At 42.3% G+C, this 17,124-nt stretch overlaps 1 protein-coding gene across 1 annotated transcript; it reads right to left on the bottom strand.

The window, feature by feature from the left end:
• Window positions 1–378: 378 nt before the first annotated feature.
• On the bottom strand, window positions 379–16,925 carry ltn1 (listerin E3 ubiquitin protein ligase 1). Its single transcript, XM_014471318.2, has 32 exons — window positions 16,798–16,925; window positions 16,401–16,607; window positions 16,111–16,209; window positions 15,498–15,728; window positions 14,577–14,629; window positions 14,271–14,451; window positions 13,963–14,136; window positions 12,036–12,226; window positions 11,796–11,943; window positions 11,454–11,711; window positions 11,053–11,364; window positions 10,638–10,847; window positions 10,518–10,559; window positions 10,241–10,430; window positions 9,903–10,142; window positions 9,662–9,815; window positions 9,428–9,578; window positions 7,262–7,472; window positions 7,022–7,178; window positions 6,817–6,930; window positions 6,579–6,706; window positions 6,361–6,496; window positions 5,944–6,088; window positions 5,136–5,349; window positions 4,669–4,906; window positions 4,420–4,497; window positions 4,106–4,292; window positions 3,842–4,007; window positions 3,196–3,416; window positions 1,470–1,664; window positions 1,180–1,347; window positions 379–1,094 (listed from the first exon to the last, which is right to left on the bottom strand). Exons 1-32 carry the CDS (start codon window positions 16,837–16,839, stop codon window positions 1,032–1,034), a joined length of 5,304 nt encoding a protein of 1,767 aa, XP_014326804.1. The 5' UTR covers window positions 16,840–16,925; the 3' UTR covers window positions 379–1,031.
• Between the last annotated feature and the right edge of the window lie 199 nt (window positions 16,926–17,124).

Raw genomic sequence — 17,124 nt, forward strand, 5'->3', positions numbered from 1 at the left:
AGACTTCCTGTTGCTTTGATAGCAGCCTTCAGCAAACCTGATCTCTCATCTTCCTCTTGAAAAAAAAATCCCTTAGATTTTCAATGGGGGTTTAGGTCAGAAGAGTTCGCAGGCCAAACCAGCCCAGCGAAATCATGATGATTAAATCAGGCAGTGTGGGCAGGTAAAAAGTCCTACTGGAAAATTGAACCAGTATCTTTACTAAAGCTTTTCAGTAGAGAGAAGCATGAAGTGTTCTAATATCTCTAAAGCTTCTGTTTAAAAAAAAAAAAAAAGCAATTATGAGAAAAACAATTTTGTGTCAAAAATTGGTGGAGACGATCCAATATATTGACACCTATGAGGTGTATTTGTGATGAATCAGGACATTTTATCCAATATAATTCAGGATGTTTTATTCAAATTACTTTTCAACATTTACAGGTGGATGTAGGCACAGGGTAAGACACACAGGCCCCGATATTTGTGTGCATTTGGATATTTTATCTTAAATTCCTGTTTCCTGCTTCTGACAGATCAAATGTCTCTAATCGGGCAGTCGCTTTACACTCCTAAATATTAGGAAGTTTTTCATCAAAAGCTGACTTGGATCTACCATTGCTTCAACCAGCTTTTCACACCTAAAGCTCTTTTTCATATTTCAAAACTCATTTTTCTTCCTGTGATAAATCAAATAAGTTTAATCACAACGTTTTCTGCATGTATGTGGGGACTCAAAGAACAAACTGCTACATAACAGGAAATATAAAAATCACATGAGGGCATTGATCTTTCACATAAGCAATACAGGAAAAGCACTGCTATGTACACACAGTTTGGGCATTAACCCACATGTCTGAGTATGGACATATGGGAGGTTAAAATATGAATAGCGCTAGATTTTACATAATTTCTCCAGATTGTTTTTAATTACTTGAGTAATCCAACAAATTATACAGCATTCTGGAAAAAACTTGTGATAACATTTTGTATGTAAGCGTCCAGTTCTCCAGTAAGAGTCGTCTTCTTTCATCCAAAGCAGACACAGAGGACTAAAAGAAGGTTTCTCTGCAGAGCGGGCAGGTGGACTTGTTGCTGGAAGTGAACCATTTGTACTATAGAAAAAGAAAAAGGCAATATCAAAGCAGGCTGCCACTGGTTGCTTAAAGTAAATTAATACTTCAATATCACATGTCTCACCAGACAAGCAGAATGGAACTTCTTCTTGCAGGTACGACAAGCTTTCTTTGGCAGGGAGTAGTTGGAGCCGTGAATAACAGAGAAACAGATCATGCAGTCCTCGATGCCCTCAAAGCGCTTATCGACGTTGTTCTTCCACAGAGCCAGGCCCTCCATTATGCTGCCGTTCTGACCACACAAACAATGTTGTTGTTTTTCTACCTACTAATCCCAGCAAATAAAAATACCCGGCACTTTAAAAACACCTGAGTCTTAAGTGCCTTAAAAGAGTGTATCGATTGTTTTTCTACCTGATGTGTGAGGTAGGTGCTGAGCTGCAGCATCCAGTTCCTCCACTGCTGCACGGCGACGCCCACACGTCTCCCACTCTCCACAGTGATGGAGCCCAGAGGGTAGTTCTGCGGCAGCTGAATCACCAACTCGATGTAGATATCATCCACAGAGTATGTGGCAATCACCTCTCGCGCTGCTGAGCGGGCTTTAACCTGAGGAGACATGATTAAAATTTATATATATATAGTCTTAACACCATAGGGGAGTCTTCCAGTCAGATAATCAGGCAGCGGATATACAATTAAACACCCAGATCACACTTAATGGACTGACACAAATGAGAGTTCATTAACTTTAACAGAACAGTATAATGTTGCACCTTCGTTAAAGTGCAATGATGCATCACAAAATTTGGTTAATGATTTAACATCATACCTACTGGCAAACAAAAGATGGAAAAGTTTAACAAGTTTCTTCTTCTTCTAAAAAAAAAAACCCATCTAGTTTAGAGTGAAAAAGGACCAAGAAATGAAAGGTGATGGGAATCAGTTATTTTTATCTTGACTAGTGTATGGAAATGTCAAAATCCTATCTTTTTTTATTCTGTGAATGCACCACCCAAATCACCAAGACAAGCCAACAACAAAACTCTGATGTGGATGATGTTATTTGGTGATGCAACTCAAACTTAGCCATAATGAAGACAGAGGAAGCACTGGGATGCTGGAAGCCTTTTGTACAGCATGTCAGCTGCTCATTTAAGTTGCAGAAGAGCACAAGAGTCAAAGACCATCGGCGGATCGCAGAAAGACTGAAAAAGCCAGGAAATTATGCTAAAATCCAGTTTAACATGTCAACTCTAAAATTATTGTTTTTGAATAATTATTAATGTTTATGGTAGGCTTTTCATAGAGAGACTAGGAAGTCTAGATGACGAGTCTGGATCAAACTATTTTCAGTGCCGTTCTTCATATTTTACTGCCCTTAGCAATCTGTATTGTCTAAAGTCTGTATCAGCAGAGTTTAACTTATAAAATTAAGAGATCAGAAATTGGCTATAAAATTCTGATAGGTGAATTTCCAGATGACAGTGTAAATTGTTTTCTCTTTTTAACCCTTTGGGATCTGTGATCCCACTGGTATGATTACACCATGCAACATTTTCAAAGGTCAGTAGCAAAAAAAAACACTTTTAAAAAGTGCAGATTTTAAACTAACCCTAATTTTGGTTTGATGTTCATTCATCATGTAGAGCTAGTGATCTGATAGTAAGTTAATGTTAATCCAACGTGTATAAGCTTAACGAGTCAATATTCAGCCTTTTGTTTCCTCCTCTACCTTAAAAAGTAAACTTCAAACTTATGGTAAATATGTTTCTGACGCAGTACATGAAACGTTAAACCAAAACCAAGCTAAAGGGGCTCTAAGCTTCCCAGAGGCTTTCACATAAGAAAATATAAAAGCCTGCACCAGAAACTAGAAACTATATTCTAAATCAAGAGAACATAGCTGACAAATCAAGAAATCTATTTCTGTTATATATGTATATATAGAAACAGCTTAAATGTGCTACTTTCCATTATGACATGAGTGATTAGCTTGCATCTATTAAACTTGACATTTTAGAGCGACTTAAGTCTAGAAAATTACCGTTTCAGAGCGGGAACAAATTAAGAGTTTAACAAATGCTTTCTGAAGGCTGTCTTGTTGGGTGTGCAGAGTGCATTTAGCCCGCTAACTTACAGTCATGCTGTCAAACATCTGAGTGCTGTCGTGGACCGAGGAGATCTCCTGGGCCGACAGAACAGGACTGACGTATTTACTGGTGAACTTCTCCACTGCAGAGCTCACTCTCTTCTCCTGGCTGTTCCACCACAGACGCACCATGGCGGGCAGGTCCTGCACTGTGCTGTAGTACACACTGCAAGCCAGGTGGGGGAGCTCCCACTCAACGCCAACGTTCTCTGCAGTCAATTCACAGCACGGAAAAAATGAAGAACTCAGACCCTTTTAAGCTTTTTATGAATTTTGGTTTTTATTTACAGACTCAACCGTTAACGTATATGATTGGGCTGAACACACCTGCATGCCGCATGTCAAAAATATTTAGATGTTAAAACTTTGAAAAACGTGGAATTTTCCTTCCACTTAACTATCCTATACTTTGTATTGATCTATCACATAAAGTCCCAAAAAATACATTGAAACTTGTTGCAACTTGGTGTGAAAAGTGGTGCAAACACATTTACACAGCATCAGATCTTATTTCATTTGCTTTACACGTGTTCTTAGCAGGATTTGCTGAATTGATGGGTATAGTTTAAAATGTGCAAACATTCAAAGGATAGGAATAGCTTTGCAATATACTAAAAGTTTCAAAGTGACTTACTGTCAACTGTGAGAAGCAGACTCTCTGTGAAGAAAGTTTTACTCTCCTTTGTCTCTGTCCCCTGGCCCGGGCAAATCGGGTTCTCAGGCATCAGTTTGAAGAGATGGAGGAGCAGCTTGTTAAGAGAGCAGCTTCTCTTCAAATACTGAGCATAATGGGCACGCAGCTACATAAAAAGAAAAAAAAAGTGTGACAGTACATCAAAACCAACTCCTTTAGTCTTCATAAACCCACTCTTGCAGTAGAAATTAGACAAAGACTCACATGGGAGGAGGAGGATTTGAAAAAAGTAAGGAGCAGTTTCCACGCAAGAAGGTAAGCCAGTATGCAGGAGTATTCCACGCTGAGAGGCTGGACCACTGCAAACTCTCCCACCTGAAGCGCTGCCAGGATGCTGTCACACAACTCCTCACAGGTCGACAGAATGGCCATGAGTGCAGCTGGAGGAGATCTGAGATCAAACAACCACAACTTGGAAAAAAATATATATATTTGTTTCATTTTATTTATTGTTTTCATTTCTTTTTTTCCAATTATGCATTGCGATGAGGCAACAGAATTTCCCCACTTTCACTTACAGACATGGCTCATCTCTGTCATCATCAGACCTATTGCTATCGCCTTCGCCATCACATTCAGGCAGCTGTGGCATCACTCTGCATTGACAAAAGAAAAAAAAGCTTTTTTAACATCGTGTGCAAAACTTCAGCTAACCTGACAGAACGGATCTGTAATGTTGAACAAATTCAACACTATAGATCAGACTTACTGAAGTGTTTTTCTGACAGAATCGAGCAATTCTCACAACAAGAAAGAAAAACCCTTACTTCTCCAGCATATGGTGAACAGTCATCTGCAGAGGCCTGGCCTTGAACAGCAGCAGGGGACACAGAGTGTTCAGCAGGGTCTGCAGAGGCTCTGGCAGGTTGGTCTTTTGGTCCGCTATAAATCGTGGCGGCAGGGAATTTTGGTTTAGTTGCTGGACTGGAACACAAGTCAGAGCCAAACCAACCGACTGGAGAGCAGCCATGGGGAACACAGGATCATCCGGTTCAGGAAAAGCCTCTGATTGAAGCAGAGATAATAAGTGAATGAAGATGTTAAAATTAGGACTGGTATTTATATTATTTACAATGTGAGAAAACAACCTATCTGGATAGAAATTTTATTTAGGAGAAATCCATTCTTATCCATTTTGAATACTTCAAACGTAACATTCAAATGTTCATGGAAAATCAAGCGCACTGAGTAGTACCTGAATTATTTTCAGGCAACATAAAGGCAACACACGTACCAGTGATTCTCACTGGCAGGGGCAACAGGAGGTTGTAGATTCCCTCTATGAAGAAATCTTTCCATTCGCCAGCCAGCTCTGTTGGCAGCTTCTCCAGGACGTCAGAGGATGGCGCCGCGAAGAACTGGTTCAGCGTCACGATCAACGCAGCGTTCTCGCACACAAACAGCTGCACCCAAGGGTTCCACAGACAGCTCACATTCTCACTGGCAGTCTGGGTTTAGATACAGTTAAAAACTGAGTTATGGTTAAAAAAAAAAAAAAAAAAAAGCAGCTCAGCTCAGAGAACCTTATGACAGGAGAAGTATTATTCACGAGCTCCACAAATCTGGTCCATAAGAATGGCAAGATAAAGCATTTGTTAAAGGGAAGACATAAGCCATTCATGGAGAAGAATGTAGTTTAGTCAAATTACAGTCAAATTTAACTCTTTACTAAAGTAACGTAACACAACTAACAGCCCACAGTGATACATGGTGGTGGCAGAATCAGGCTGTGGGCTTGCTTTTATTCACTAAGGACAAGGAAGTTGGTCAGAACTGATGGGAAACTGGAAGGAGTTTAAAACTGAGCAGTACTGGGAAGAATCTGCTGGTAGAGCAGAGTCGTATCTTCCAGCACGACAGAGACTTCAAACACAGCCGGAGCTAAAGTGAAATAATCTGTGGCAAACTTTGAAAATTACTGTTCCACAAACGCATAGAAATGTGTGGCTGTGATGTGATAGAATGTGGAGTGAATAGTTTTGTGAGGCAGTCTAAATTGTAATACAAAATAATCTCAAAATCTCATGTGAGCTTTGTCTCACCTCCAACCAGGCCAACATAGAGCAGAGCAGAAAGTCCCACTGGTTTCCCCCAAGAACAGCTGGACAGTGAGTCACCGACCAACACAAGAATCGAATCATCTCCACATTGAGGTTCAGCTGTTCAGATGTCGTATCGGACAAGTCACTGAAATACACAGATGTGGCTAATTTAACAGCAATAGATGAACTGATCTGTAACAATGTCAGTCGGCATTTTCTATGGTCCTGAAAGCATAAAGTGCCTAATCTACAGATTAGCCTTGTTTTTTAAAGACATGCTGCAAATCTTGAACATGTGAAGGAGCCACGATGTTAGAGTGTCAACTTAGAAATTAACAATTGTAGTATAACTGCTTAAATCACATGAATATCTGCTAGTGTTAACTCAATAAAAATGTTAAAAGTTGCTTCAGTCACCAGCTAAAGAGAAACCAATCCTCTCTGCTGTTCCTCCATTCCATCAGAGTGGCAAGAACAGCCTGAATGACCTCGTCTTCTACCGGCGTGTTGGCATTCAGGCAGCACAGCAGCACTGCCAGACTGCCATAAACATCTGCAACACACAGCCAACAATTACTACTTGCATATATAAATCTGTAAGATATAGATTCATGTATAGTGCTACGGTATCTCACTTTCTTCCTCTTGCCAGTTGATTATTCCAGCAGTAGCCAAAGCAATCAGAGTTTCTCTGTCTTCTTTAGCCATAAGTGGGCAGAGCACCTGCAGTGTGCTGAGTTTGCTCAGATTCACTGGGAAAAGACTGATTAAATAAACATATTTAGTATAAAACAAAACAAGAGCTACAATTTCAGAGCTAAGAATGTTCAGAAAAAAAACAGAAAATCAAATACTTTCTCATAAATTACTAACCTATCTGCACTATCGTAAAGTCTTTTTAGAGCTCCACTGCAAGTGGCTGCCAAGTCGTTGGTGTGGATGTAGTTTTCTAGAGTCAGAGTCCACAGACCTCCATCTGTCACAGACCTTATGGTCAGAAAAGGAGAAGAATTTAATCAGAAGATAATATTTAAAATTACTGTTAGAAAAATGAAAGAAAGCCCACGGTGAATCTGACCTTGAGTAGAGGGTCTCTAGTAGAGATTTCATTGGGACTTTGCTATGGAGTCCAGCTGATAGTCCCCATTCAGCCAACAGGTTGCGATAAGCAGATGCTACTGGGGGCCGGAAATCGAGCTCCTTACACCACTGCAGCGCATACAACACTTCTGAAACTGTTGAAAAGGAACAAACTTATGAAAGCATCGAAAACTGGTGGAAGAAAACAACGTTGTTCTTAACAGAGTCCTGTGTGTACCTGTGCCTGTAAGGTTTGGGAGGAATGAAGAACATGGCGCCTCCTTTTGGCCAGAAGCTAGAACTGCAGCAGTCTGGGCCACAATTCCCAAGACGGCACAGACACAGAGGTGAGCTGGCAGCCTGTTAGAGTCTCTGAACTTCCACATGTCCTTAGAGGGTTTTTCACAAACTCCTCTGTGACGGTTGGACAGCAAAGGAGATTTGACCCACTGAAGATAACAAGTGAAAAATAAAAAATGGAGGTACCACATGAATGTTACATGTTTTCTTTGTGCAGTGCCTTGCAAAGTATTCCTACCTCTCAAATGTTTGTTATTTTGTCACTCTAAGAGGACAAACATCAATTAATTTTATGGGAATATTCAGGAAGAGCAGTGTGGTTTTCGTCCTGGTCGTGGAACACTGGACCAGCTCTACACCCTCGGCAGGGTCCTGGAGGGTGCATGGGAGTTCGCCCAACCAGTCTACATGTGTTTTGTGGACTTGGAGAAGGCGTTCGACCGTGTCCCTCGGGGAGCCCTGTGGGGGGTTCTCCGGGAGTATGGGGTACCGGGCCCTTTGATACGGGCTGTCAGGTCCCTGTATGACCGGTGTCAGAGTCTGGTCCGCATTGCCGGCAGTAAGTCGGGCTCGTTTCCGGTGAGAGTTGGACTCCGCCAGGGCTGCCCTTTGTCACCGATTCTGTTCATCACTTTCATGGACAGAATTTCTAGGCGCAGCCAAGGTGTTGAGGGGATCCGATTTGGTGGCCTTAGGATCTCATCTCTGCTTTTTGCAGACGATGTGGTCCTTTTGGCTTCATCAGATCGTGATCTGCAGCTCTCGCTGGAGCGGTTCGCAGCCGAGTGTGAAGCGGCCGGGATGGGGATCAGTGCCTCCAAATCCGAGGCCATGGTCTTGAGCCGGAAAAGGGTAGAGTGCCTTCTCCAGGTCAGGGGGGGTGTCCTGCCCCAAGTGGAGGAGTTCAAGTATCTCGGGATCTTGTTCACGAATGGGGGAAGAAGGGAGCGGGAGGTCGACAGGCGGATTGGTGCAGCGTCTGCCGTCAAGCGGGCGCTGTACCGGTCCGTCGTGGTGAAGAAAGAGCTGAGCCAAAAAGCGAAGCTCTCGATTTACCAGTCGATCTACGTTCCCACCCTCATCTATGGTCATGAGCTTTGGGTCATGACCGAAAGAATGAGATCGCGGATACAAGCGGCCGAAATGGGTTTTCTCCGTAGGGTGGCTGGGCTCTCCCTTAGAGATAGGGTGAGAAGCTCAGTCATCCGGGAGGGACTCAGAGTAGAGCCGCTGCTCCTTCACATCGAGAGGAGCCAGTTGAGGTGGCTCGGGCATCTGGTCAGGATGCCTCCTGAACGCCTCCCTGGTGAGGTGTTCCGGGCACGTCCCACCGGGAGGAGGCCCCGGGGAAGACCCAGGACACGCTGGAGGGACTATGTCTCTCAGCTGGCCTGGGAACGCCTCGGGATTCCCCCGGAGGAGCTGGAAGAAGTGGCCGGGGAGAGGGAAGTCTGGGCCTCCCTTCTGAAGCTGCTACCCCCGCGACCCGACCTCGGATAAGCGGAAGAAGATGGATGGATGGATGGGAATATTATCCAAGACCAGCACAAATTAGTAAATAAATTTGAAATGGATGAAAAATTACAGTTTCCAACATTTTTACTCAATTCTATATATGGTGAAATGTATCAAGACCCTTTTCATCCTATTGGCCTAAAATAAACCTAGTGCAACCAATCATCTTTAGAGGTAACCTTACCTATAACACCTTGGTGTAATTTAATCTCGGTGTGAATGCAGCTGTTCTTTGAACTGATCAGTCTGTTTAACATTACTCAACAAGAGATTAAGTAACATACCAGACAGGTCAGGGGAAGAAAGTTTGGAAGAGGGTTAAGGCTTCAGTTAGGTAATAAAACAAAAACATCTGATAGAAAACTGTTCAATCCATCATCTGAAAATGGAAAGAGTAAATCAAAGATTCCTAAATCTGTCACATAAAATTTCAATAAAATACAATGAAAAGTAAAATGTCTTGCTGTAATGTAATTTGAAAAAGTTCATGAGTAGGATTATTTTTGCGAGGCCCCTGTAAAATACTCCCTTTGTAATCACTATACAGATGTTCTTGAATTTTCCCATAGTCAGGTACGGACTTGCTGACCTGAGGAGACAGGGCGTGTCTGATTCTGGTCCACTCCGTCTGGCTCGGTGTCAGAAGAGCAAAGAATTGGCTGAGGACGGAGGATGCTTGGCCGCCAACGGAGACGATTGTTTCCACTAAGCTTTGGACAGCTCCGACTAAAACCTGCAAGCTAAAACAAACAAAAAAATAATAATAATTCAAGATAACACAACAGACCAATCAAAAAAATAAGATGCATGTACAAAGATTTACCCTTTAATATCGAGATTGCTGGTCAGAAGCTGCTTCATGACCCAGACGGCTGCACTGTGCAGGAAGCCGCCTTGGCGGACCTCGCATTCACAGTGTTGCACCAGTGACCTGACTCCAGCTGCACACACTTTCTTCAGCTTATCCAACAGTGATTCTGTAAAGGTAATGGCAACATGATGTTGCTCTTTCTTTCTCTCACAGCTTAATTAGACATTTTTGTGCAATGCGTGTGTCAACCCACCAGACAGGTGAGTGTGTCTTTGATCTTGCGCAGTCAGCTGGAAGACGGTCAGCAGGAGCTCCTCAGCAGAGAGGAGAAGCAGGCAATCCTGGACGGAGCAGAAGAAAGAGGAAGCCACGTCGCAGATGAAGGAGATGAGTGGCTCCATGTTGCCCGCGTCCGACAGACTCTTGGTCTCGGACAACGTAGTGTGGAGCTTCTCCAACATTTTCTCCATGTACACCTCCCCTATTAAAGACTCTAAACACAAAACACGTCAAAATGTAAGACGCATCATCTGTTTTGTCAAGCAGAAAGAAACTCTTTGCAGTGTTTCTGCACAATTTCTCTTGAGTTACCATCGTTGTTGTTCTGAGAGAGAACGAGGCCGATAAGCGTCCAGCTGTTGTTGCTTGTGGGGGTTTTGGGAGCAGTCGAGTTGTGCTCCATCTTGCAGAGCTCTTCAGTCAGTCCCAGGAGCTGCTCGCCCAGAATCGAACCTTTCAGCCAGTTCCTGCAGCTTGCCCGAGTCTTGGGATCTTTACCTGCCTTTACAAGTTAGGAAACAAAGTCAAGAAGTCTTATCTAAACAAAAACCACAAACTAATTTAAGTCTGATGAAAACTGAATATTTACTCTCTGAATAATTTGCAGGATAATTTTCCACTCCAAACCCATCTAGAAAGAAGAGAAACGGACTATTAAAAAAAAAAGTAAAACTGCAGTTGGATATCAAACAAATGAGGATGAGGTTACCGTTGTGATGCGATTAAGAATTTGTGTGGTCTCCTCCTGGCTGCAGCAGGACAGTGAGCTGAAAACCATCTCCACCAGGTGCTCGGTATCGCTGCGGCCCACCTCCGCCAGCCACACGACCACACGCCTCAGCAGAAACTGAACTGCTGGATTTTTCTCCCCCGTCCATTTATCATCTCCAGGTTTAATTTCATCAAATTCAAGTAAGGTCTGAAATAAGTAAAAATGTAAGATAAAATGTATTCTAGTCTGAAGCTAAAAATGCCACTTTAGGAGTTCTAGTTTGAACGTATTTACAGACAAAGAGTTGCACAGTATACAACATTCTAAAAGTCATCGCAATATAACTTATTTTACTTGACTAGATTTTGCACCAAAGAAATTGTTGTCAAATGAAAATAGATCTTTGACTTACACTGAAAATCCTGGGCGTGTGAAAAGACTGTAGGAGAAGGGACAGAAAAACAAGATGTTTCTCTGAGTTTTTCTCATTCACATGCACGAGGCACAGCTGAGCCAGCTGGCACACGGCGTCTTCAAAATGCTGAGTCTGTAGGGACCCAAGCGCCTTCTCCTGCACAGGCTCCGACACAGTCTGCGCAAACTTTTCGACTCCCTCTCCCTGAATTACTGATTTCTCTTCCTCTTCTGTCTTTGTGAGACACATCCTGACAGATTTCTTCTTCTGGGTTTGTTTTTTGCTTATTCTCTCAGGATTACGCATGACCTGGAGAGATTCAAGAGAGAAAACAACTAGCTCTTATTTCAAATGTATTTTACTTGACACATTTTACTAAAGCATAAAAGTAAACTCACCTGCAGCAAAGTGGCTACGCCTTCCAAAGCCTGAAGATCAACGTCCTCGTCGTCGACAAAACGCACACACAGGAGACCGAGTTCCTCCCAGAAATCAGCTAAAAGTCTCTTGAAGACATCCTTGTTGTTATCTTTCTCGCCTTCACAGTGTAAACCCGCCCTCTTCTCCCAGGAAATGAGCATTTCGGTGATCAGCAGAAAAAGAGGCCCATTCTGAAGGGAAGGATTTCTAATAGCCTTTTCTATCAACGGTAGGAGCTGCAGAAATAGAGCAAAACACTTTAAGAAACATCTGAGAGGTAGGAAATGTTGGGAAAAGTTGGCATGACAGCATGACCACACCTGCTGGGAAATGAGCATGCTCCTTATTTTCTCCTGAGACTGCTCGTCCCCGGCGTTCTGCATTATGCTGTACCTCAAGCACTCGACAAATGACGTCACTATGACTGCGCTCTCCGACGGGCTCGTCGCCGCACGCTCACTGGACAGGCTGACCAACACAAAACGCGCAGAAATACGGGAATTACTTTTGGAAAATGCACATCAGGTAACATTTCACATATAAAAACACAAACAAGTTACCCTTGCAGGAATGCGGTGTAAAACGTGGTGTAGAAGTCCAAGTCAGGATTTGTGATTTGCTGCGGTAGTTTGCTGAGGAGAGGCATGAGATTCGGATGGAGCCCTTTAGCCATGCCTTTACCTCCTTCTTTCAACAAAGCCCAGAGTTTAGGAAGAAAGCCTTTCTTGGCATTTACATGTGTCCAACAATCCTGAAACATTTAAAAGAAAATTAAGAAATCACACGGAAGAAACTATGGATTTTAAAGAAAATGAAAAATGAGATGCATTGCAGGAAAAGCTAAATATATCCATGACTGAGTTGCGTTTAGAACCACTTCAAGAAGAACTATTTGTTTTCTGTATTTATCAGCCTCTCACCTTATTGAGGAGGAATTCTGACTCACTTTTTCCTAATCTTGTTTTAGACAACTCTCTTCAAGATTCCAGTCTTGATTTTGTTTAGTTTCCACCCCCCCCCCAACTATGCTGTTAAAGATCTGATGTCTTCAGGATTGTTTAATGACCCAGTTTGGGTCAAGCTCTAGCTGTCTCAAAATTCCCACTAGAATATCCTGGGAGAAGATTTCATAGTGGTCTCAATACCCTCTTTCACCACAGTGCTGTTATTCAGTCACAAACACAAGACCCTCTTTATGCTCCTTCTGGCCGTTCATAAATCAGCATATTAAGCCAGATATGTCCTGCACAGGAAGCATCTGTCAAACATCTCCAAGTCTTTTGGGGGAAAAAACATTTAACATGTTTTTGTGCCTCAAAAAATTTGGATTCATTATCCTGGGATTTTTAACAGCCAATATTAGAGATGTCTAGTCACTAACTGACACAAACAACCATGTCTTAAGTCCAGAAAACTGTTCCATCTCTGCACACTTTAGTGTGATTCGTTAAATACATTTTAATGGTGAGACAGACCTAAAGAATTTAGTGAAAGGAGCTAATGACTCCAATGTCTGGGATTTTTGAGGCTGCAAAACAAACCCAAATCATCACACCTCCACACCACATGCTTATCAGCCATTATGAGCTGTCAAAAGCTCTACTTGTCTATACTGAAGTCCAGTAGTTCCTTCAATTGCAGCTTTGCAAATTGAGTCATGCTACCGTATTATTTGTAGGCGGAAGAGACATTCTCCTGGCTATCCTTCCAAACAAGTCAAAACAAGTCAAAAGCTAGAAATGACTAGTCAAAAGCTACTCATTTCAGGACAATTCTAGTAGTATTGTCCTGAAATGTAACATTTAACATACCAACTCAGTCCTGTAAACTTTGAGATGCAGGTTTTGGGTTTATTACACAGCCTGATGCCAACTATTAAAACGTTTAGCAACCCTCAAGTGTTTTTCACTCAGATATATCCCTCCTTTGTTTCCTGGTAACAAAATAGGGAATAATATCTTTTCACCTGATCTACCAATAAATATACAGAATGTAGCTTTTTTTTAGTTGTATTCTCTTTGATTTACCTACTGATTTTACTATTAAAACCAATTTTAGACCAAATATAAACATATAAAGAACAGCTTTTGTTTTACTCCCCAAACAGGAGAGTGAACATGCAGGTCCACTGTCCTGCATGTTTTAGATGTTACTCTGCTCCAACAGAACTGATTCAGCTAGTCAGGAGTATGGCAGCAGAGAAACCTAAAGCACAGGTGCCAAACTCCAGTCCTCAAGGGCCGCTGTCCTGCAGTTTTTAGATGTGCCACATGCACAAAACACTGGAATGAAACGGCTTAACTACCTCCTCCTTGTGTAGATAAGTTCTGACCTAATTATTCTACTCAGGTGTGGTGCAGCAGAGGCACATCTAAAAGTTGCAGGACACCGGCCCTTGAGGACTGGAGACTGTGCCCTAAAACATGCAGGACAGTGGACTTTGAGGAGCAGGGTTGGGACCCTCTGGAACGGGTCGTTCAAACTCACAGGAATAGTGGACATAACATGAAGAACTGCCTCCCACACGTGAGGAAGCACAACAGGGTCTGTGTCATCGATACTGAGGAGAACAGCAGGGCACAGTCGTGCTGCTTCACTCTGAACCATATCTGGTGTGAATTCACACAGAGCACACAGCATCTCAAAAAAGGCTCCTCTGATCTGTGGAGCAACACACGGGGTTAGGGCAACTCAGTAATGACAGACAAGGAGTCGCTCTAGTAACAAGAGCTATCAACGCAAATGTTCTTGTTCAAATCTCCTCGCGTTGAATGTGAACGTCATTTAATGCACACCTGTGGCGTCTTGTGCTTGCTGTATTTCCAGAACTTCCCAGAGTTAACCAGTAGAGCCAATCTTTGCTGCAGTGCTGCCCTGTCATCCTGAAGCAGCAGGGAAAGTAGCTTCTTCACCCCCAACAACGAACTGGTCAGCATGCGAAAATATTTGGTTTCTCTTTCCTCTTCTGTCACACTTCTGTTGAACAAGAGAAATCAATGCCTCAGTAAATCCTTTTTTGTTTTTCAAAAATATATCATTACTGCACACACACAAAACAGGAACAGACAGAAGCTAAGGTTAAGTAAAAGTTTTTAACATACTGTGAATCACTTAGAGTGTCTGCGGTTTCCTTTAACAGAACATCTTGAAGCACCTGCAACACAGTCATAAAATTATATGAGTCTTGCATACTTAGGACTTTTAGAAATATTCAGTTTCTTCTCAGATCACAACCTTTGTATTCAGTTCATTTTCCTGTCATAGCTTTCACATAAAAATCTGCGAAAGCAATCGCCTTCCCTAATGATTAATTAGTAAACTGAGACCAACTGTGTGAAATTTAATCAGTGTAAATGCAGCTATTCAGGCCTCGGAGGTTATCAGAGATGTGTTTGACAACATTAATAAATAAAGAGCATTAGGGAAAAAAAAGGAACATAGCATGTGGTTCAGGGATATGCTTAAAAACAAGTTTAAGGCAGGGTTATGTTTTAAAGCAATAACCATTGGAGACGATGTGACAGAAGGTTCTCTGAGGTCAGATGAAAACAAAATTCAAGATTTTGGACACATAAAAAGGGCATTGTAATGTAAAAAACTACACTTTAACAACCTAAGCACACCATCCCTATGGTGACACATAATGACGGCAGCATCATGCTTTAGGATCGCTTTTCGTCATAAGAGACACTGAAGCTGGTCAGAACTGATGGGAAGATGGATGCAGGTAAATACAGGAAATTCCTGGAAATGTTGACCAATTGAAATGGGCAGGAGTAAATCTCAGTCATGTGTTAAAATGGTGTAGTCAAAGTTCAGCTCTAAATAAAATTCTGTGACAAGACAGAAAATACCTTCAAACTCTGTTATGCACATAAAACCGAAACAAATTACACCGATGTTTGCGGTTGCACAATTACATAGAAACCTTTAAAAGTAGGGATATTAATGCAATGTACCAGTTCTGCATATTTTAGCACAAGAATCCACATTTCTGCAGAAAAGTTAGCATTTCCACTCACAGTAAGGATCTCGTCCTTGCAGAAGCTGAGAGCTTCAGGTTGTTTAGCAGGCGAGAACGCAGCCTGAAAGGCCTGGCAGGCGGCAGAGGCTGCAGGTGTGTACGTGTCACACTGCGACAGAATCCAGTGGCCCATCAAACTCTTCAGAAAGGGAGCCAGGCTGCGACGCACTTTTAGCACCAGCTGTTCAAACGCTTGCTGAGTGGCCTCCCTGATACGGCGGTCAGGGTCCTAACAGATAAAATGAGAAATAAAGAAACACTTTAATGCATGACTGGAAAATTAGTTCATAAAAACACTAGAGATCAAGACCTATATTTATTTTATTAAGGATTAAAATGAGAATAAAATGTGCTGCAAGTCCTTTGAGGCCATTACACTATTAGTTACATTTATGCATCAAATCGTGTCTCTATCGTTTAGTGCATCACAGTACACACTTAATTGTTGTGCATATGAATCAAAAATCTAGTTATTTTGTTTTAAAGCTTAATGAGTAGGAAAACAAATGGCCAACTTTCATCAGTGGCAGATTGGTTTAGCAAATCATATCATGTAAAGTGACTATGCTGAATGGATAACTGTGTGGATGCCAGGTGAATTAACAACTTACCACTGATATCTTGCAGTAAATTCTTGGCCAGTATGGCAGAACTCCCTTCACCTCTTCTGCATCCCGTTCCTGACACATGGCCCCAAAGTCCTGCACTGCCTGGGAAGAACAAGCGTATCAAACACACTTTCAACGATAAGAGCTCGAAGGTGATGTTTTTACTCATGTTCTCAGAACCTAATTTTTACAAAGAAAACAACACATTTCGCTTACAAGTTCCCCAGAGCATTAAATATGCATATTTGCCTGATTCTGCAGATCAACATTCAGAACATTCAGGTCAAGCTCACTTTCAGTCTGGTGACAACATCCCTCTTTGAGAGTTTCCTCAGCACCAGGCGGAAATCAGCATCCACCAGGTTGTCTATTTCCTCCGCTCCGTGGACAGCTGGGACATAACTCAGCTCAGAGGTGACCGTCGTGTCGAAGCCCACGAAGCCCGGGATGGCACCCCCTTCCCGGGCCAGAACCTCAGCAGCTCGGCCGCTGCTGGACGGCTGATTACAGGAAACAATACGTGTTTTCACACAGCAATGGAGGTTATAAAAATACGCTTGATGGTCAGTTTATGGTCATCAAACAGTTTAAACATGCGTCGTTTTAGCTGAAACCACGAAATTTGTATTAGCTCGTGTTAGCTCACTTTGTACCGTCTACGCTGTTTCACAGATATTGGTGGTTGCTTACCCGAACATTTCCTTTTGTTCGTTGTTTGTTCTTTCCCCCCATGGTGATCTTCCTACATTTGAACTCTTTAACTTATACAAATGTGTTCTTACTAGCTATCACATAGGGACCCCAACTCGGAAGTGACTCCGTCCTACGTCACTATAGACGTTAACGCACTTAAAGCAACAAGCTGAGGAAATAGTCCCTCTCCTCGCTTTTTGTATGAAACAAAATATGTTCGTCATATGATTGATAGCCAGGCGTGTTGTAAATATTGAAAGCCGCATCGAAATAATTACCTTAATGGAATTCTGTTGAGTTGTTTGATTTTTATTTCTTAAAAAT

Source organism: Xiphophorus maculatus, chromosome 11 (genome assembly GCF_002775205.1).
Source record: "Xiphophorus maculatus strain JP 163 A chromosome 11, X_maculatus-5.0-male, whole genome shotgun sequence".
NCBI lineage: Eukaryota > Metazoa > Chordata > Actinopteri > Cyprinodontiformes > Poeciliidae > Xiphophorus > Xiphophorus maculatus.

Bases quoted from the DNA above. Each gene is read 5' to 3' on its own strand.
- ltn1 (XM_014471318.2), bottom strand. From the start codon at position 16,839: ATGGGGGGAAAGAACAAACAACGAACAAAAGGAAATGTTCGG. The intron at 7,473-9,427 runs GTCAGCAAGTCC...TGTTATCTTCAG, and splicing joins GACACGCCCTGTCTCCTCAG to TGGGTCAAATCTCCTTTGCT. The intron at 6,707-6,816 runs GTTAGTAATTTA...TTATTTAATCAG, and splicing joins CTTTACGATAGTGCAGATAG to TCTTTTCCCAGTGAATCTGA.